The 22,012-nt window shown below is 43.5% G+C and overlaps 1 protein-coding gene across 13 annotated transcripts in view; it reads left to right on the top strand.

The window, feature by feature from the left end:
* The window catches only part of slc8a3 (solute carrier family 8 member 3), a 59,038-nt gene that overhangs the window by 15,360 nt on the left and 21,666 nt on the right, over positions 1-22,012 (top strand). For 9 of the 13 annotated variants that reach the window (XM_060924541.1, XM_060924542.1, XM_060924547.1 and 6 more), the window contains exon 2: positions 21,134-21,240. In XM_060924541.1, the coding sequence (XP_060780524.1) occupies positions 21,134-21,240 (107 nt within the window). The remainder of the gene's footprint in view (positions 1-21,133; positions 21,241-22,012) is intronic. The other 4 variants (XM_060924550.1, XM_060924554.1, XM_060924544.1 and 1 more) reach the window with 4 other exon arrangements.

Below are 22,012 nucleotides of genomic sequence, written 5' to 3'. Positions count from 1 at the left end.
CAGGATATCAAAGGCAGAGTGAGAACAGGAACGAGAAATAGGAACAACGATCAGGAAACCAGGAAATCAGGAACAAGGGTAGAAAGGCTCAGTAATGCATACTGATGTAACTTAATATGTTGCACTGATTGTGCATCAGAACAGTCCTTAAATAGGTGCACATATAGCTCCTTAATTAAGTTCAGGTGTGCGTTGTTAATGGCGCATGTGCTGGAGTCCTCTCAACGTGTGCACAGCCTGGGGCGCGCCTTCAGGTGCAAGCGCCACAGTGCGCAGGACTGACAGAACCCCCCCCCCCCCCAAAGAGCTCCCTCTGGGAGCAAAAAGAAGAAGAAAAAGAAGAACCTTTATTCGTCACATGCACACTTCAAGCACAATGAAATTCATCCTCTGCATTTAACCCATCTGAAGCAGTGAACACACGCACACACTCAGAGCAGTGGGCAGCCACACTAGAGCGCCCGGGGAGCAGTCAGGGATCAGGTACCTTGCTGAAGGGCACCTCAGCCCAAGGCCGCCCCACGTCAACCTAACTGCATGTCTTTGGATTGTGGGGGAAACCGGAGCACCCGGAGGAAACCCACGCTGACACAGGGAGAACATGCAAACTCCACACAGAAAGGCCCTCGCCGGCCGCTGGGTTCGAACCCAGAACCTTCTTGCTGTGAGGCGACCATGCTAACCACTACACCACCGTGCCGCCCAATCCAAAATCCTACTTGGCTCTGGTGGGGGCTCGGGTTCAGGCTCAGGACAAAACTTGGACTCCTGACTTGCACTGGTTTCAGGCTCTGGAGATGACTCAGGTTCTGGACTGGACTTGGACTTGATCTCTGTACTGTTCTTGGGCTTGAGCTGTGGAGATGACTCTGGCTCTGGACTGGACACGAGCTCTGGAAATGACTTGGGCTCTGTGCAGGAAGTACGCTCAGACTCTGGACTTGACTTGGACCCTGGGCTTGGCTCAGACCCAGGACTTACAGTGGACTTGAGCTTTGGGCTGGACTCTGGCTTCAGCTCAGGAGATGACTCAGGCTTGAGCTCTGGATCTGGCTCGGACTCAGGGCTGGCAGTGTGCTTGAGCTCAGGGCTGGACTCAAGCTCTGGAGATGATTTGAGTTCTGGACTGGACTCTGACTCCATCTCAGGAGATGACTCAGATTTGAGTTCTGGAACTGGCTTGGACTCAGGGTTGGAAGTGTGCTTGAGCTCTGGACTTGACTTGGGCTTTAGACTGGACTTGAGCTCTGGGGATGACTTGGTCTCAAGGCAGGAAGTGAGCTTTGACTCGGGCTCCAGGCTGTACTCGGGCTCAGTAGAGGACTCGGAACTGGACTCAGGCATGGGCTTGAGATACTCCACCCATCTGCAAGCTCGTCCAGCTGTCTACATGAGCAGAAGGCTCACCCAGATCGGTTCAGGAGGCTTATGTTCTACATAGTCCTCATAAAACAGATTACACTGCAAGCTGAATCCCCTAGGTTGACATATTCCATAGTACACAAGTGGGCCGATCATTCCGAAATGCTGCCGGAAGTACGAGGTGAGGGGTTAAGTTACAGGAACACAGTATATGTGAGGTATGGCAAACTGTATTACTTACACTGCATCCATTGTTGGCGAAGTATTCTGTCAGATACCAGGTAGGCGGCAGATGTAAGTGCAGAATTATATATTTATTGAAGTGCAAACACACACAGGCGGCACGGTGGTGTAGTGGTTAGCGCTGTCGCCTCACAGCAAGAAGGTCCTGGGTTCGAGCCCCGGGGCCGGCGAGGGCCTTTCTGTGTGGAGTTTGCATGTTCTCCCCGTGTCCGCGTGGGTTTCCTCCGGGTGCTCCGGTTTCCCCCACAGTCCAAAGACATGCAGGTTAGGTTAACTGGTGACTCTAAATTGAGCGTAGGTGTGAATGTGAGTGTGAATGGTTGTCTGTGTCTATGTGTCAGCCCTGTGATGACCTGGCGACTTGTCCAGGGTGTACCCCGCCTTTCACCCGTAGTCGGCTGGGATGGGCTCCGGCTTGCCTGCGACCCTGTAGAAGGATAAAGCGGCTAGAGATAATGAGATGAGATGAGAAACACACACAAAGGCAAACAGTCCAAATCGGCAGGCTAAATCCAAAACGTTAATCAGGCAAAGGGTCAGGTGAGGCACAAACAGAATATCAAAGGCAGAGCAAAAAACGAGAACGAGGAACAGGCACAGGAAACAGGAAATCAGAAACAGGAAGCAAGAATCGGTAATGCATACTGATGTAGTGTAATACTTCGCACTGATCATGCATCAGAACAGTCCTTAAATAGGTGCACACATAGCTCCTTAATTAAGTTCAGGTGTGCGTCGTTAACCGTGCACGTGCTGGAGTCCGCTTGACGCATGTGCAGTCCGGAATGCACCAGAGAGTTATTCAGGTACACGCGCCACAGCGCGCAGGACTGACACTAGTAAGGACTCTTGCTGCTGCATTTTGAACTAACTGGGGCTTGTTTATGCTCCTACTGGGACATCCAGACAGTAAGGCATTACAGTAATCCAACCTAGAGGTAACAAAAACATCTCATCTCATCTCATTATCTCTAGCCGCTTTATCCTTCTACAGGGTCGCAGGCAAGCTGGAGCCTATCCCAGCTGACTATGGGCGAAAGGCGGGGTTCACCCTGGACAAGTCGCCAGGTCATCACAGGGCTGACACATAGACACAGACAACCATTCACACTCACATTCACACCTACGCTCAATTTAGAGTCACCAGTTAACCTAACCTGCATGTCTTTGGACTGTGGGGGAAACCGGAGCACCCGGAGGAAACCCACGCGGACATGGGGAGAACATGCAAACTCCGCACAGAAAGGCCCTCGCCGGCCACGGGGCTCGAACCCAGGACCTTCTTGCTGTGAGGCGACAGCGCTAACCACTACACCACCGTGCCGCCGTAACAAAAACATGAACTAGTTTTTCTGCATCATGTGTACATTATATTTCTCATCCTAGCAATATTTCTGAGATGAAAGAAAGCTATCCTCGTAATGTTATCAACATGAGTTTCAAACGAAAGACTGGAGTCAATAATCACTCCGAGGTCTTTTACTGCTGCACGTGAAGAAACAGAAAGGCCATCCAGAGTTACTGTGTAATCATAAAACCTACTTCTAGTTGCATGTGGTCCGAGTACAAGTACTTCAGTCTTGTCAGCATTAAGTAGAAGGAAGTTAATAAGCATCCAGTGTCTAATGTCCTTCGCACATTCCTCAATTCTATTAATCTGGTGTTTGTCATCTGGTTTTACAGAAACATACAACTGTGTGTCATCAGCATAACAGTGGAAGCTAATACCATGCTTCTGAATATCACCCATACCAACTCCAAAAAAGTTGGGATGCTGTGTAAACTGTAAATAAAAACAGAATGTGATCATTTTCAAATCATAGAAACCCTATATTTCATTGAAAATAATACAAAGACAACAGATCACATGTTAAAACTGAGAAATTTTATTGTTTTTTGAAAAATATATGCTCATTTTGAATTTGATGTCAGCAGCATGTTTCAGAAAAGTTGGGACGGGGCGTGTTTACCACTGTGTTGCATCACCTCTACTTTTAACAACACTCTGTAAATGTTTGGGAACTGAGGAGACCAGTTGCTGTAGTTTTGAAAGTGAAATGTTGTCCCATTCTTGCTTGATATACAATTTCAGTTGCTCAACAGTTCGGGGTCCCCTTTGTCATATTTTGTATTTCATAATACAGATCTGGACTCTTTTACTACAGAGCCATGCAGTTTTAATATGTGCAGAAAGCGGTTTGGCGTTGTCTTGCTGAAGGAAGGAAGGCCTTCACTGAAAAAGATTTTGTCTGGATGGCAGCATGTTGCTCTGAAACATGTACATATCATGCAGCATTAATGATGCCTTCCCAGATGTACAAGCTACCCATGTCATGCGCACTAATGCCCCCCCATACCATCACAGATGCTGCTTTTGAACTGTGCACTGATAACAAGCCGGATGGTGCCTCTCCTCTTTAGCTTGGAGGACGTGGGGTCCATGATTTCTAAAAAGAATTTTGACTTTTGATTCGTCAGACCTTAGGACAGTTTTCCACTTCACCTCAGTCCATCGTAAAAGAGCTCGGGCCCAGAGAAGGGGGCGGGGTTTCTGGATATTGTTTGTATCTGGTTTTAACTTGCGTTTGTGGATGCAGTAATGAAGTGTTTTCACAGACGAGGGTTTTCTGAAGTGTTCCTGAGCCCATACAGTGATTTCCACTACAGACACGTGTCTGCTTTTCATGCAGTGTCTCCTGAGGGCCTGAAGATCACAGGCATCCAATGTCAGTTTTTAGCCTTGTCTCTTGCTTACAGAGATTTCTCCAGATTCTCTGAATCTTTTAATGATATTATGGACTATAGATGATGTGATCCCCAGATTTTTTGCAATTTTACATTGAGAAACATTATTCTTAAACTGTTGCACTGTCTTTCACAGAGCAGTGAACCCCTCCTAATTTTTCAAAAAACAATAAATTTTGTCAGTTTTCACATTTGATATGTTGTCTTTGTACCATTTTCAATGAAATATCGGGTTTCCATGATTTGCAAATCTTCACATTCTGTTTTGATTTATATTTTATATAGCATCCCAACATTTTTGGAATTGGGGTTGTGTGATATATAGTGGCTGAGAACAACAACAGAGCTAAGATCCTGTGGGACTTCAAGTTTCAGACTGACAAGCAGGTGCTGTTTAACCAACCAGACATAGCGGTGGTGGATAAGGAGCAGAAGAGTGTAGTTGTGATAGATGTGGCAATCCCAGCTGACAGTAACATCAGGCAGAGGGAGCACGAGAAGTTCAAGAAGTAACAGGGACTGAAAGAACAAATGGAACAGATGCGGAAGGTAAAATCTATAGCTACTTATCAAATTGTCTGGCTTTAAATTAATAGTTTTATTTATTTATTTTTTTGCCTGATTGAAAAAAATCCACAAAGTCATCACTACAACATTTTGAAAGTGTGTATGTTTCTGTGTCTTATTCCTTGTTCATTTTTCTACAGTATGAAATAATAATCTATATATTTATTATCTTCCATTAAGTTGGAGAGATTCGTTGATCTAGCAGCACTAAGAGCTTTTTTAAAGATAGTTTTCACATGACATCACAGAGCTAGGGATTCCCTGGTATCCACCATTACTGGGGTCAAATGGCTCGGTTCATGGAGCAAGCTTTGTTAATGCATAGAACTTTTATAAGGCCTTCAAGTTAAATTTGTCCAAAGTTAAAGCTTTAAAGCCAACAATGGTCCATACCTGCTGCATTCATGGCTGCCGTAATAGGTCACATGACCCAGTTAGTCGTAGCTTTCACAGCATTCCCGCAATTAGAGAGCAAGAAGGCGACCAAACAAACCAGCTGAGTGTACAAAGGAGGACTCTTTGGATTGCAAGAATTAATAGAAAAAACTTGCAGCCATTCCAAGACAGTTGAGTCTGCTCACACCGCGTCAATAAGAGTGTGTATTTTAAATAAACAACTAAGCAGTGAAATGCGTAAACTAGAGCTGGGCAATAAATTGATTTTATCGATTAATTTGAATTTACAGTTAAGGACGATATGTTTTTATGAAAATCAGTTTTCTCTCAGTTTTAACTTCCGCCACCGACGCTCCCCTCTGCGCATGTGCAGAACGGATCGGGCAGTAGGGACGGATCGGGCACTGACACTATAGCCCTCCTCCCGCGCGCTTGCCATAGACACACACAAACAACATGGCAGCGATTGGGGGGAAAGCCGCAACTTGTGCCCAAGAAAGGAGTAACTTCCTCCGTGATCTGGAATTGGTTTGGCTTTGTGGCGTCGGACACAGACCAAACAAGTCCTCGCTGTAAGGTGTGTTTGAAAACGCTTGTTTCCAAAGGAAGCAGCACGACAAATTTATTGCAACACCTTAAACAGAAGCCTGCAGCGGAGCGGGAGAAGTGGAATGAAAAACAGCGGAATGAAAACAGCCGCAGCACTAGCACACCATCCAAAGTAAAGCAAGCAGCCGTCCCTGACACATTTTCCAACTGTGTGCCTTATGATAAGAATGGGGCGCGGTGGAAGGCAATCACAGGTGTGATCACGATGTTTATTGCAAAAGACATGGTGCCCATACATATGGTGGAAAAGTCGGGATTTTTTTTCCTATTTTGTCAGTTTTATCGAAAAGGACACAATTTTATTTATTATTATTTATTTATATTTTTTGAGGGGGCATTTATTATTATTTTTTTTTAAGTTTGAGGGTGCATTGTGTCAGTGCCAGTTTGAAACTAAGCTATGTTGGAGAAAGCTTTCTAAAAGTTACTGTATGTTCTCACTGTTTACAATGGCATGGTCTGCCATCTCATCTACACGCTTGTTTTTTGGCTTCTGCTTGCACTTTAAGCCCAAAGGGGAAATTTAAGTGAAAACAAAATAAAGGTAAAACTTGTTTTGAACCATTTCTTTGTCATGTGTAGTTTGATTTTTAGTAGGGGGAAAATCAATTAAAATAAAAAATCAGATTTTTTGTGAAAAAATCGATTTTTTTTTAGGCTGTATCGCCCAGCTCTAACGTAAACCTATCCGTACTATTGTGTAAACATTACCTCTCTGGTCAGTGTTTTCACTGCAATCGAGATTTATTATCGCTCACTAATGCTGTAATGGCACGTTGATTATTTACTCATCCAGGGGACTTGTTTCATCTCATCTCATTATCTGTAGCCGCTTTATCCTTCTACAGGGTCGCAGGCGAGCTGGATCCTATCCCAGCTGACTACGGGCGAAAGGCGGGGTTCACCCTGGACAAGTCGCCAGGTCATCACAGGGCTGACACATAGACACAGACAACCATTCACACTCACATTCACACCTACGCTCAATTTAGAGTCACCAGTTAACCTAACCTGCATGTCTTTGGACTGTGGGGGAAACCGGAGCACCCGGAGGAAACCCACGCGGACACGGGGAGAACATGCAAACTCCGCACAGAAAGGCCCTCGCCGGCCCCGGGGCTCAAACCCGGACCTTCTTGCTGTGAGGCGACAGCGCTAACCACTACACCACCGTGCCGCCCGGGACTTGTTTATGTCAAATAATTTATTATCTCTGTTGAATCACACAAGGACTGTTTTCATTTTCATATGTTTATAAAGACTAACATTGTTTCTAAATTTATTTTCTCAGCGTGTTACAACTTATTAAAAATATAGACAAAGCTCAGTTAATCACATCTACATGATCAGACATTCAGAGTCTAACCCTACGTAATAGTTCATCCTGCATGGTTAGTGTTGCGTTATACAGAGCTTGGCTGCAATCAGCATGCGATTTTCACTTGCTCCCAGATGCTAGCAACCCTGTACCTGAGCACGTACAGAATAATTGTACGACTCAAGATTTGTAAGCCTTGGGATCGTCGAGTGTGTCGGCACTCTGAGTATTTACAAAATAGTTTACGATGGCAGGATATGAAATGGGTAGCAGGTCTGCATAGTCACTGGAGAAGGGCTTTATCCACTTCATCTGGGTCGATTCCTCAATTTATATCCTTGTCTAGAAATGTTATCCAAAGTGTCTGTGTACTTTCCCTTTGCTGGTTTTATGGTCATTGTTATGTAGCGACGAAAATTTCTAAATTTTATTTGGCAGTGTAGCTACCAATAATGAAAATACTCTTGTTGGCTTGACCCTAAAGATGGCAGCATTTGGGCTTTTCCCGGAATTCTGTGACATCAGTGAAAACTATCCATACTTCAGGAGGCTTTCCTTCCATGCTAATTGGAATACTCCCAATTTTCTTTGATGCTATTTACGTTCTAATTTTTGAGTGGTCTGTTTTAAAATGCGAGTGTAATCGTTATACCAGGGTGCAAATTTTTTTCTCTCTAATCATTTTCCTTTACGTGGAGCTACATTATCTAAAGTATAGCGGAACATTGACTCGAAGCATTCAGTTGCCTGATCAAGTTCTGTGGGGTCTGACAGTGATCCAATCAAAGTTGATAACTCTGGGATACTATTTATAAAACTCTGTGAAGTAGTTGATGTGAATGTATGTTTGACACAGTAACATGGTGAGGTGCATATACAGGGTTAGTCAAAATTATGTTATCACTAATGGATTATTTTTCTCCTGTAGATAGACGTATGCCATAGGTGGCAGATTAAATGGTGCTGTTGCTCGCTGGTTTTTGTGTGTTGAACACGATGGCGAACAGGTTGAGACCGTCTTGTAAATCATCTTGCACACATGTTGTATGTTTTGTGAATAAATGGTTTCTACCATTTAAGTGTTAACGTAATTTTGACTAACCCTGTATTATTGCTACAACAGGAGATAATGATCTGAGGTAACTTCAGTCAGTGTTGGAGTCGAGTCACTAAACCTCGAGTCTGAGTCCAGTCTTGAGTCCTCAGTGTTTACGTCTGAGTCAAGTCCAAGTCATAAAAGAAAATTTCGAGTCAAGTCCGAGCCGAGTCCACTATTGAGCCGAGTCGAGTCCGAGAACAAAACTCCACCTGCACCATTTGATGGTGGCTGTTGCTGCCTTTATGTGAAACTGTTTCTGCTACTGTGTTGGACTAACATCACTGCTTGACTGCCCCATTTTAGTTAACAGGCTACAGATAAAAAGCTTGTTCATCGCTCAGCAAGCCCTGCTATTAACAGGACAATGAACAAAGTGTGTCACTTCCTTCTCTGGGTGGAATCTTGCTAAATGATGATTGAAGTTCGAGGTTGTCCTGTCTTCTCCTCGATAGTTCTTTTACAGTGGTGCTTGAAAGTTTGTGAACCCTTTAGAATTTTCTATATTTCTGCATAAATATGACCTAAAACATCATCAGATTTTCACACAAGTCCTAAAAGTAGATAAAGAGAACCCAGTTAAACAAATGAGACAAAAATATTATACTTGGTCATTTATTTATTGAGGAGAATGATCCAATATTACATATCTGTGAGTGGCAAAAGTATGTGAACCTCTAGGATTAGCAGTTAATTTGAAGGTGAAATTAGAGTCAGGTGTTTTCAATCAATGGGATGACAATCAGGTGTGAGTGGGCACCCTGTTTTATTTAAAGAACAGGGATCTATCAAAGTCTGATCTTCACAACACATGTTTGTGGAAGTGTATCATGGCACGAACAAAGGAGATTTCTGAGGACCTCAGAAAAAGCGTTGTTGATGCTCATCAGGCTGGAAAAGGTTACAAAACCATCTCAAAAGAGTTTGGACTCCACCAATCCACAGTCAGACAGATTGTGTACAAATGGAGGAAATTCAAGACCATTGTTACTAGGGATGTTAACCGGTGACTGTTTGACCGATGGTTGACCAAATCAACGTCAACCGGTTAAATTTTTTTTTGGTTGTCGGTTAAAAAAAAATCAATCATTTTGAAGCTGCCGATTTTGGAGTGGAGAACCTGGAATTCTGTGTTGTAAACGCTTGGGGCATGCCATACGGTGTAAGGACGACAGCTGACAAATCAGAAACACCCATTCAGTCACGTCCCGCCCTCCCGCCCCAGTTGAAGACAGCTGCCACTTGGTGAAAGAAAAGTGTAGACACAGGCTTTTTAGCTTACACATTACTGTTCTGTTTTTTTTTTTAAATTATTATTACAGGGATGCAAACGGCACGCCTTTTGGCGGATGCCGCCTTTTTCACGGCTGAATCGTGCAGATCCGATTTTTTTTTTGGGGGGGGGCGTTGGAGTGTCTGAATAATTTCATCAGAGTAAATTCTGTATTAAAATGACTAAATAAGCAAATGCCGTTACAGTCCATGAAACATAGGAAGTATGAGAAGAAAACAGTAAATCAGAAAGCTGCGCGCATTTGCGCAGCTTCCACGCAAACGTGCGCAGCTTTCTGATTTACTGTTTTCTGTTTGCATCCCTGTTTAAACTCATAGGTTAACCGACTTTAACCGGCTAATGAGGCTCGGTGGTCGGTCAAGATTTTTTTTAGTTTTCGCCATCCCTAATTGTTACGCTCCCCAGGAGTGGTCGACCAACAAAGACCACTCCAAGAGCAAGGCATGTAATATAAAATTAGGTATTACCTAATAGCAGAGCTTCCATTCAAATGAAAACAACCATGCAACAGATGATGTACTCTGATGTGTTTCAATTTGAATTTTATCATGAGAAGATAAATTTCTCCAAACTCACGTGTATATTATTCTTTTTATTCCTATAAACTACAGTGTGCTTTAGGGATTTATAGCAAAATGTTTTGAAAACAAAAGATAAACGATTCATGAAAACACTGACTGGATTCAGGTCAACTCGTCAGATCCTGAAGGATTTCGCAGTGATTTCAAAATCAACATCACTATTTAGAATTAAATTCCTACAACTCATCATTTCTATTAATTAATTTTTACACGTTTTCTTTCTCTTTCAGCTTGTCACTTTTCTTGTGAAAGATTTCTTCGCCTTTCTCTTGCTCTTTCACGTCTTCTTTCCTTTTCTTCTTCTGTGAAAACTCTCTTTCTCTTCCTGGTTTTGACGTCATCTTTCTCTCCTTGGTTAACTTGTTCTGACATCTTTTTAAAGTTTGTGCTAAAGTTTGTAAAAATTAATATTATTTTTGTTGCATTGTTTGAGTTGTTCTCGGTGGAAAAACCCAATAAATATGAAAATATCTGTAGACAAAAATAAGTTATGTAGGCGTGCTCGCGTTTCTAGTTCCGGCCAAAATCAAACAGCCAATCAGAATCGCGAGGGGCATGTACGTACGTACACGGCTGGGATCCCTGTGTGTCCATGAAAAATCAATTCAGTGGGTTACCATATTTTCTTAAGTATGGAGCTCCGCTACTAGTTGGCGAGGTCACAAAAGACCCCAGGGTAACCCCAGGGTAGGACTTGAACCAGTCTAGGGCTGTCCTGCAGATTCCTACAGCTGATAAGGATGACAGGAGGATGGGGTGATCAACAATGCCAAATGCAGCGGAAAGGTCTAGGAGAGTCAGGACAGAGGATGACAGATTCTGCCAGTTAGATGAGGCTGGTGTATATAACTGTAGCCAGGAGGACTAGCTTCATTTAATGCTCTATATTAGTTTGGTTTAATCCATGTTTCTGTTAAACACTGTACATTAAACTGCTGATCAGTAATAAGTTCATTAACAATTAGCATTTTAGATGTAAGAGACCTGATAGTTCATAGTCCTACCTTTAGATCAAAGGTGGGCTCTGTGGAGTCCCTTTATCACTCCACCCTTCTCTACAGTCCCCTCTTTCACTCGCGTTCTCCACATGGTTCCTGTTTATCACTGGAGCACCATAAAGTAAACATTTTTACACTTTACACCAGAAGCTTGTTCCTCATGTGTGGATTAGTCAGTATACTGGATAAGATTCAGGGCTTATTGTGTTCTCTGAAGCTGTTGTTGGACTTGTTGCCATGACAACCTAAAGTGAGTAACTTTAGACCTGCTTGGTTCTCTGTTCCTTCATTAGGAACCTGCTGGAGTTGACGCAGTAATGACATTTACAGTATGTATTGGAGGAAACCGCCCTGATTATTATTCACAGAGTATAATTGCAGTGCAGTGTGTGACAGAGACATTAATCATTACAGCAATCTGAACCACTGCTGAAAATATTGGCACCCCACAAACACATTTAACTGAAGATCTTGTGCTTTCAGACGAAATGGACACAGAAGTGTATCTTTAATTTTTGCTGCAGGTACACTTGATGTGTGTGTGTGTTTTCATAGTTCAGTTACAGTGTGAGTGCAGCAGGCTTCAGCATTTTCACACACACACACACACACACACACACACACACACACACACACACACACACACACACACACACACACACAGCTTGGGGGCTAGTGTATTAGGAAGGGGAGGTCACTGGAGAGCAGTGTGTCTTCCCTTCTGCTTACTCCTTCTGGATTATTATATATATATATATATATATATATATATATATATATATATATATATATATATATATATATATGTGTGTGTGTGTGTGTGTGTGTGTGTGTGTATGTATGTATGTATGTGTGTGTTGTGTATGTGTGTGTCCCTCCAGGAAGTCATTGCTCTGCTGCTTTCCAGATGAAGAAGGCTGGATCTCCATGGCAACCACAGAGGACAGGCGTGTTTGTGTGTGTGTGTGTGTGTGTGTGTGTGTGTGTGTGTGTGTGTTATATAATCAGGGTGACATGAAGGAGAGACAGACAGGAGAGAGAGACAGCTCATGCTTTTTTGTTTATCTCTGTGTGTGGTTGTTGAGGGCAGGTGAGGGGGCAGATGAGGGACAGTTCGGCGAGCGAGTGTTAATGCAATCCACTTTCTCACACACTGATGGAATGTTTGAGAATTTAAATTCACACTGACAGATGATGATGTCAGAGTGGGCATTACAGCAGATGACCAATCAGCAGTTTTGTCTGGGCCATGTTTACGCTAATACACATTCACATCTTCTTGTGGTGTGAACACACACACACACACACACACACACACACACACAATTTATTGTACAATTTGTGGAAGGTTGTTGAAGGTTCCAATCCTGTGGTGGTTCTCACTCGTCAGCGCTAGCACCTCTTCACCACTCTAACCCTGATGAAGTGATGTACGGTATGTGTGTGCGCACACTGACTCACCTTCTCTCACTCTGTAGGGAGTGATAATATGGGAGGACAGAAGGGAATAAGTGAGGCTTTGTAATCAGGAGGTAGACCTTTAAAATAGCACGACAACTTTATTACACCTCACTGACAGGTTTTACACGCACACACACACACACACACACACACACACACACACACACACACACAATTAAAGGAGTTCATTAGTAGAGCCTGTTCTCTTCAGTCAGTGCCCTCGACAGGTGGAAGTAGTGGATTGAACAGACCCCGCCCTGCTGACAGTGTGTGTATATGTTAAAGTAACCATGGCAACAGCAAGGCAGAGCTTCTGTTCCTGTATGATGCTCAGAGAAGGGATAGAGACAGACAAACAGAAAGAGACAAACAGAGGAACACAGACAGACAGAGAGGGAGACAGGTATTCATCATCATCTCTGGACCTGTTTGAGTTTGTGACTAAACCCTGTCCTACACAGAGCCTGTGTGTTTGTCCCTGTCTGTCTGTCTGTCTGTCCTGCTCTCTGTCTCATGAATAAAAGTAGTTTTTTACTGTTTTTACTTTCAAAACAGCTTGAAAGTAAAAGGCTAACAACAAACTCGCATCATAGCAACAAGTGAAAATATGGATTAACTCTGGAGTCCATATGCTAAATTACAAAAGAATCCCCCACATAGTGTATTTCAATATTTAATAGTTAGTCCATGAAATCAAGTCGTACGTGAGCTGATAGTCGACAAGGCACTGTCAGAATGCAGGCACTTACAGATGTATGTGCAGAGGAGAGCAGGATACAAACTGTCAACAAAGCCAAGACGAGAGACTCGAATCGGAGTCAGTAAACTAGTGAGGGTCGGGTGATCAGTGAACAACGTAGTAAAGGGAAGACAGAGCGAAAATGTGAGAGAAATAGCAAAGGGTCAGAAATACGAGAAGCAATCAGAAAGAAACAAGGCTTTGTATGAACAGAGACTCAGATTGTTGGCGCGCCCGCGTCTAAGACGCACTATTTCGAATAATGAACGCATTGTCGAGAGGGGCAGGGGCCAATATGGACGCGAGCATTTTATACCCTATTTGGAACGTTTCATGGCGTATTCAGTGTAGGAAATGGGTGCCCGCCCCACCGCCCGTCACGGTCAGTTTACAGCAAGGGCGGAATGAATTTATAAGTTGCCAGCCCCACGGGCGGTCCCTCTTTGAGGGGGTTCATCGTTCTCTCGATATTTCATCATATTGAAGGACTTTTCAAGACATTTTCACTAGATTCTGTTGGTTTGTTTACCGATGCAGGCGCGGCCATATTGTTTTCGCTTAGAAATGAAACGAGCGCTCTGATTGGCTCTTGCTTTGGAGGTTCAGCCAATCAGAGAGCTCGATACACACAGCTCAGTGAAGTCCACCCCAAGTCTCCCCAAGTCACATCTATGTCTGTGACTTTGAAAACCAGCATCCTACCACATGAGTTTTTTCAAAATATCACATAAAATTGATTGTTAATTGTTCCAAATATCTGAAAATGTTGTATGACTATCTTGGGATAAAACCACCAGTCCAAAGACCTCTCAAAAACGAAAACAAACTGAAGAAGAGAGAAAGAAAGCACAACAAAAATATGATAAAGATAAGAGAAGAACTGTTGTGGACAGTTGGAAGCAAGAGTTTGACTGGCTGGTATCCGATGACAACAAACAAACTATCTACTGTAAGGTGTGTAGAGCTGGGTACATAGTGTGCAGGATAGGGTACAAAGATAGCAGCGCTAACACCACATTATTTTTTGTTAGATAGGAACTCAATCAAACATAGGCCACATATACATTTATATACATAAACACCAGTAATAAATCATAAAACTAAATTGAATATATGAAATTACATGCATGATACAACATTACATGCATTGCCTCTTTTACAATTTTTCGAAAATTATGCGATATTACAGCGGATTATAGTTGAAATTGGGGCAGGCAACTTTTGAGCAGGGCAGGCAACTTTTCAGAGTTGCCTGCCCTGTGGTCTGGCTGATATTTTCAATCAATTTCCTACACTGGCGTATTACTTGACTTCATGGTCTCAATATCGAAAATCTTGCACAAATATGCAACTTCCAACATAATTATCTGGATATTCAACAGATTTCAGCATCAGATGAATTTTGACCGCCGCCATATTGAATATACGTTGGACCCGTTCGTGTATTTACGCCGCCCCGTTTGTAGCGTCCCAAGCAAGTAAAACCTGATCCAAGTCTTTCGCTAGGTGGCGTCTTATGGTCTATGTACGAATATTCGAAAGAGACAAGAAAACATGGATAAGAAAAAAAGAAAAATACATCTATTTTGTCATTCTTCGGCAGAAAGAGAGTACATTCACCTGAAAAAACTGATACCCCTAATACCCAAGGTAATTAGTCTTACTAGATTTACAACAACTACCGCAACATCAACTACTGCAACATCAACCACTACTACCACTGCCACTACCACTGCCACTACCACTGGTGACTACTACTACTACAAACCCATTCTTGTGCTATAATTTACAAGGAGGAGATAATATAGATGTGATATATAGTGGCCTGTGGTTGAATTCCAAAATATTGCCACTGATTAAACAATATCTCAATATATTTGGTTGAAGCATTGATTTTTGTCATCTACATTGCTTCATATGGCTTCTAATACAAAAAAAAAACAGAATTGAGAAGAAAAAAACAGCCCCTGGGCTGCCCCAGCTGTTCATTGGGCTCGCTTCGCTCACTAGGTTTGCTTCAACTGAAGGATAATCACTGGGCCCCCCATTGTAGAAATGGGCCCCTGTTTTTTCCCAGGAGGGGCCCTGTGGGCCCCTTGACCTGCAAAACAATCTGAGTCTCTGTATGAACTGAGTAAGCAGAACGATACTTTGCACTGGTGTGTGTGTTTGGGGAGCTTAAATAGAGGGACAGGTGATTAAGGAAACAAGTGACAGCTGAGATTCAATAGGCTGGAGACAGAGGGCACTGTGGTTCTTGGGAACTGTCGTTCAAGGTGTCCATGTTTGTAGTTTGTTCATTTTCAACAGGTTTACTGACAGAACCCCCCTAGAGGAGCTACATTCTTTCTCGGATGACCCCTACCTCTTGGTGATGGTTTGTCAGGATACTGGGCATGAAATTCTTGTTTGAGAAGTGGGTCGAGAATGTCCTTGGTCGTGACCCAACTTTGTTCCTTGGATCCATATCCTTTCCAATCTACCAGGTATTTGACTTGGCCTCTTCTTTGTCTTGAGTCGAGGATCTTATTTACCTGGTAGATGGGCTCACCCTCTAGATTGAGTGTAGGGTGCTCCTGAACTGGGGCCTGGGATAGCAGGTTTCAGGTGGGATACATGGAAGGTAGGGGATATTCGGCTGTGAGGGGGAAGTTCAAGATGGTATAATACCTCATTGATACGGCGCAATACCTTGAATGGCCCAATGTAGCATGGTTGGAGTTTTCTACAGGTGTTGGGTTCTCTCAGGTTTTTTGTGGCCACCCATACTCTGTCGCCTGGGGAAAAGTTTGGAGTATCTCCTCTATGTTTATCCACATATTCTTTATACTTGGCATTGACTGATTCTAGACACTGATGGACCTCCTCCCAGATTGTTTGACTACGTGTGAACCAGTCGTCAACGGCTTGTACCTGGCTGGGTGTGTCGTTCCAGGGAAACAACGGCGGTTAGTAGCCAAGTATGCACTGAAGCGGTGTTAACTGTGTTGCAGAGTGTTTGAGCGAGTTCTGTGCATACTTGACCCAAGGAAGGAAGCGTGCCCAGTCCCCCTGGTTACGCATGCAGTAGATCCTCAGGAAACAGCCGATTTCCTGATTGGCTCTCTCTACTTGGCTGTTAGACTGAGGGTGGTAGCTCGACGTGAGACTTAAAGATACCCTCGACCTCTCCATGAAGCTTGTCCAAAAATGTGAAACGAATTGAGAGCCTCGGTCACTGACTATATCCTCGGGGATGCTATAGTACCTGAAGATTTGTTGGAACAGTAGCTCTGCAGTTTGTGAAGCTGTGGGGCTTCACAACCAGGCATGGTAACGGGATGAGTTTGAGTGCTTTCGAAAATCGGTTGATAGTTAACATTATTGTGGTGGTAGCCCGCAGGCCTTCCCCTTACTAAAGACCTCCGAAAGGTCCCGATAACAGTCAGGAACGTTGTCCATGGAGTCTGGTTGAGGACTCTCCACTGAGGTGGACGATACCTTGACCTGGGGACGAGAGAGACAGCTCTGGAAGCACTTGGGTGGCCACTGAAGAATTTCCTTATTTTGCCACGAGATCAGAGGGTTGTGCAGGCTGTAGCCAGGGATACCCAAGGATGATATCATGAACCACGGTTGTGTTCACATACAGGGAAATTAATTCTTTGTGCAATGCTCCTACTTGAATCTGAACTGAGTTGGTGTGTGGTGATGAGACGGTCTCCTATGGGTCCTCAATCGATGGTCCTAATACAGAGTGCATTGTGCAGAGGGGTGGTCGGCAGGTTGAGCCTCTGAACAATGGTACTGCTGATAAAGTTCCCCTCTGCCCCAGAATCAACAAAAGCAGAAAGGACGTATGTGGAGGACACCACCTTTAATAAGACTGGAATCTTAAAAGATTTTGAGTTGAACTTTCTCACTGGATTCGTAGATCTTGCTGGAGTCTCTGCTGGAGCTACATGGGCTGGACGGATAGGACAGTGCCTGATATTATGCTCAGAGCTCCCGCAGTAGAAGCACAAACCCTCCTTACATCGTCTCGCACGTTTGGCGCGGGTTAACCGGGTGCGTGACACCTCCATGGGTGAGCTGTCCTCAGAAGGCTGAGCAGACCTGGCACTTTCTTGGATAGAGGGTCAATGTTTTAACAGATGGTTGAGATGAATAGCTAAGTCAATGAAGGAGTCCAGTGTGAGGTTCTCATCTCTACAGACCAGTTCACTAATGATCTCAGGGCACAGACCTTGGCAAAAAACTGCTTTCAGGGCTGGATCGTTCCATCCACTGGCAACCACCAATGTCCTGAAGTCCAGGGCATACTCAGCCACACTGCAAGAACCTTGAGAGCTGGCAAGTAGACTTTCACTAACCTCAATCCCTTCCGGTTCATGGTCGAAAACTCTCTTGAATAGGGAGAGGAACTGCTCGTATGACATAGTCTGCTCACCACCCTTGTGCCAAATGGCAGTAGCCCAGCGGAGTGCTTTGCCAGTGAGAAAGGATAGGAACTTAGCCATCTTGTTCTCGTCAGATAGATTAGGCATGGTAGCGAAATACATAGAACCTTAAAGTAGAAAACCTTTGCATGTGATGGTGTCTCTGGTGAACTTCTCCGGTGTGGAGAGTTGCAGTGCTGGGCTAGGAGGAGACTCAGGGCATGCTAGGGGGGCTTGCGACATCACAGTTGCGAGTTGTGTCATCTGAGTGTTGAGGTCGGCGAGCATCTGTTGATGTTCTCCTAGTAAACGCCCCTACACGTTCAGAGCAGTCTGTTTCGCATCCTTCGCTACATCCACGTTAGGCGAAGTATCCTGTTAGAGTCAGACACTTACAGATGTATGTGTAGAGGAGAGCAAGATACAAACTGTCAACAAAGCTAAGACGAGAGACTAGAATCTGAGTCGGTAAACTAGCGAGGGTTGGGCAATCGGCGAACAACATAGTAAAGGGAAGACAAAAAGTGAAACCGTGAGAGAAATAGCAAAGGGTCAGAAATACGAGAAGCAGTCAGAAAGAAACAAGGCTTGGCATGAACTGAGTAAGCAGAACGATACTTTGCACCGGTGTGTGTGTTAGGGGAGCTTAAATAGAGGGACAGGTGATTAAGGAAACAAGTGACAACTAAGATTCAATAGGCTGGAGACAGAGGGCACTGTGGTTCTTGGGAACTGTAATTCAAGGTGTCCATGTTTGTAGTTTGTTCATTTTCAATAGGTTTACTGACAGGCGTGTAGCACAGAGTTGTCTATAAGCCATGTACGACGAGATTGAGTGGAATAACTGTTTTATTCTCTTTACATTCACTGGACTTTGAGAAAAAGCATTTTTATTTTTATATTTTTTGCAAATTTGATCAATAAAAACTTTATACAAAACATCTGATAAAATCATTTCCAATTAGAACGTAAACAAACTGGTGAAATGACAGGAGCAATTTGTGAAAAATGCTGTAACAATAACTCTTGAAAAATAAAAAAAGATTTGTTCTTACCATCAAAGACTTTCATTCTCTGTTTGGTTACTTTGTTGTATTTTTTGGGATTTTGTTTTTGAGTAGACTTTTTATTTCGTCCTTGGTTGGTTCAGCAACATGCTTCGCCCTTTTGTTTTTCTTTACTCATGGTACATGAGCTGATATCCTAGTAGTAGAGTAGCCAGTCAGAGTGTGGGATTGCACATATCCAGTGAATGTGGATAGAATAAAAGCTGTTATTCTCTGAGAACTGTTTCTGCTTTGCTTCTCAAAATGAGCAAAATGAGCAAAGTAATGCGCCTGAGGTAACGTTAAAGTCAAACCAAACCTAGAAATAAACTCTGTTTGCCGGTCAGTGCCCTAATGTGCCTCCGCATATTTAAATTTAAAAAAAAAACTTTATAACAACATCCATCCATCCATTATCTGTAGCCGCTTTATCCTTCTACAGGGTCGCAGGCGAGCTGGATCCTATCCCAGCTGACTACAGGCGAAAGGCGGGGTTCACCCTGGACAAGTCGCCAGGTCATCACAGGGCTGACACATAGACACAGACAACCATTCACACTCACATTCACACCTACGCTCAATTTAGAGTCACCAGTTAACCTAACCTGCATGTCTTTGGACTGTGGGGGAAACCGGAGCACCCGGAGGAAACCCACGCGGACACGGGGAGAACATGCAAACTCCACACAGAAAGGCCCTCACCGGCCCCGGGGCTCGAACCCAGGACCTTCTTGCTGTGAGGCGACAGCGCTAACCACTACACCACCGTGCTGCCTTTATAACAGCAGTTTATCCATTTTAAAAGTTATAATGGTGCTGAAAATAGGCTTCGCTGGATGTAACCATCTGCACTGAAACCAGATATCTGACCTGTGACATAGCTGGATCACCAGAACACTGTTTACCTTCGTTACACAGAGCCGTCAAATTAAAACTTCTAATTCTCAAAAAATCATCAGGCACCACTGTGCGTGCTCTCTCTCTCTCTCTCTCTCTCTCTCTCTCTCTCTCTCTCCGTAACCTGTAAATGACTGAGACAGTAACGCAGAAAAGATGATACTGATGAAACCAACCCAATCTAGCAACCCTGACTCTCAGTCAAAACATGACCAAATGTAATTGCTGTAAACCAGCTGTACGAAGGTACGAGGAACCACTAGAGTTCGTTCATCATAAAAAACAGCAGGATGCTAATATTTCTTACTGTTGAGTTTGTTTATTTTGGTATTTCTTCCTGCGACATGATAGTCACTGGATCGTCATCGTTGGTGCACATAAACTCCATGTGATCCAGTGAAAACAGATGCAGGTTCTTCTGATAACTCGCCATAACTCCTTACTCATAAATACTCCAAAACGTCACTAGCTGCACTTCCTGTTTCCTTTTTCACAATAGAGGTGTGATGTTCATGTATCCACCATTATTTCATGAATGAAGCTGATACTATAGCAGTCTTTAAACCTTTGTGTAGAGCTGACAAATGTTTCACTCTCACTGAGCTCAAAGCAAAACTTTGTATTTTATTTGTATATTTTTACATTTTTTATAGTTCTTAATTAACATTTTGTTGTAAAATTTCTTGACAGTCACAAACTCCTGATCCCACGTGTCATCTCCACTACGCTGTGGGTGGCGCTGTACCAGGACTGAATTTGCTCTTCCTTCATACAGAATAACAAGAGAACTGAACAAAGACATGTGGGCGGAGCTCTAGACAGCACAAGTCACTGATTGGTCAAACACAACGAACATAGGTTCATCCTGATTAACGTGACTGGTGTTCAAGAGGACAGTACACCTCAGTTATCTACCGGTACAGTCCTGTAACTGTCTGTCTGCCGATCATGCCCATCATTAGGCTCTGCCCCTCACTGTTCAGAGACTCCTCCCACGTTCACAGTGGGAATCAGACAGATGGGATAAGGAACTTTCTGAACTAGGGTTTACCTGTGTGTGCATGTGTGTGTAAGAGCTGAAAATATATATTTTGACTGATCAGACCTCAAATTTATGGAGGGTTGACTTTGACCTTTGACCTCTTCTACAACTGTGACACACTAACTTTCTCCCTGTCTGTCTCTCTCTCTCCATTTAACTTTCCGTTTGCTGCTCTCTCTGTCCACCTCAATCTGTTTATTTCTCTGTCTGTCTTTTTTGCCTACCTGTTTCTTTGTTTCTCTCACTCTCTGGGTTTCTCTGTCTGTCTTTCTCTCCATTGGTCTGTGTCTCTCTCTCTCTCTCCATCTGTCTCTCTGTCAGTAAAATGATCCAGGTGAGGATAATTGATGATGAGGAGTATGAGAAGAATAAAAACTTCTTCCTGGAATTGGCGGAGCCGCGCATGGTGGACATGAGCCTGCAGAAAGGTACACACACACACACACACACACACACACACACACACATTATTATGTCTCGCTTCTCCCTAATGGTGGCACTATTTCCCAGTTTATTTTTGGCTGTTTGGAAGCTTTTTTGTTTTTTGTCTTCAGTAATTACAGGTGAGCAGGCGGATGGGCGGAGTCTGTGCTTTAAAACTTCCTCTGCCCTGGAAGTTGGGGCAGAGGTTTTTGTAGCTGGATGGCTGCCATGCCAACTATGTCTTCCTGCTTTGTCTAAGCTTTTTCTATTTTCTTATTAAAATTTCCCCCATTTTCCTTTTGTTATTTAATCTTTTATTTAATAAAACCCCGACAGTTGAGCCATTTGACTTTGGGGTTGTTTGTGTTGCATTCAGCTTGGCTGGCCGTAAAACCAAAGACACACACAGAGTATGGTGTGTGTGTGTGTGTGTGTGTGTGAGAGAGAGAGAACACAGCCTCCTTCAGGAACACTAACGACGCTGTTAATGACAGGAAGTGGGATTTACTTTAATACATGAGGAGACTTCCTGAATTACAGTAGTGTGACACTGATAATCCTCCCCTGAGAAACATGGATTTTAACTGAGATGCTTACACATGACGTTTCAGCTAATCACAGTGTATACACACACACACACACACACACACACACACACACACACACATACATACACACCACCATGTTAAGTCGTAGTAAGTATGAACTCAACTCAGATCTGCTCCTGCACTGGGTAGGTGGGGTGCCAATACTTTGTGGACTACAGTCAGTAATGCT

Source organism: Neoarius graeffei, chromosome 7 (assembly GCF_027579695.1).
Source record: "Neoarius graeffei isolate fNeoGra1 chromosome 7, fNeoGra1.pri, whole genome shotgun sequence".
Taxonomy (NCBI): Eukaryota; Metazoa; Chordata; class Actinopteri; order Siluriformes; family Ariidae; genus Neoarius; species Neoarius graeffei.
This window is presented reverse-complemented; position numbering and strand designations above follow the sequence as displayed.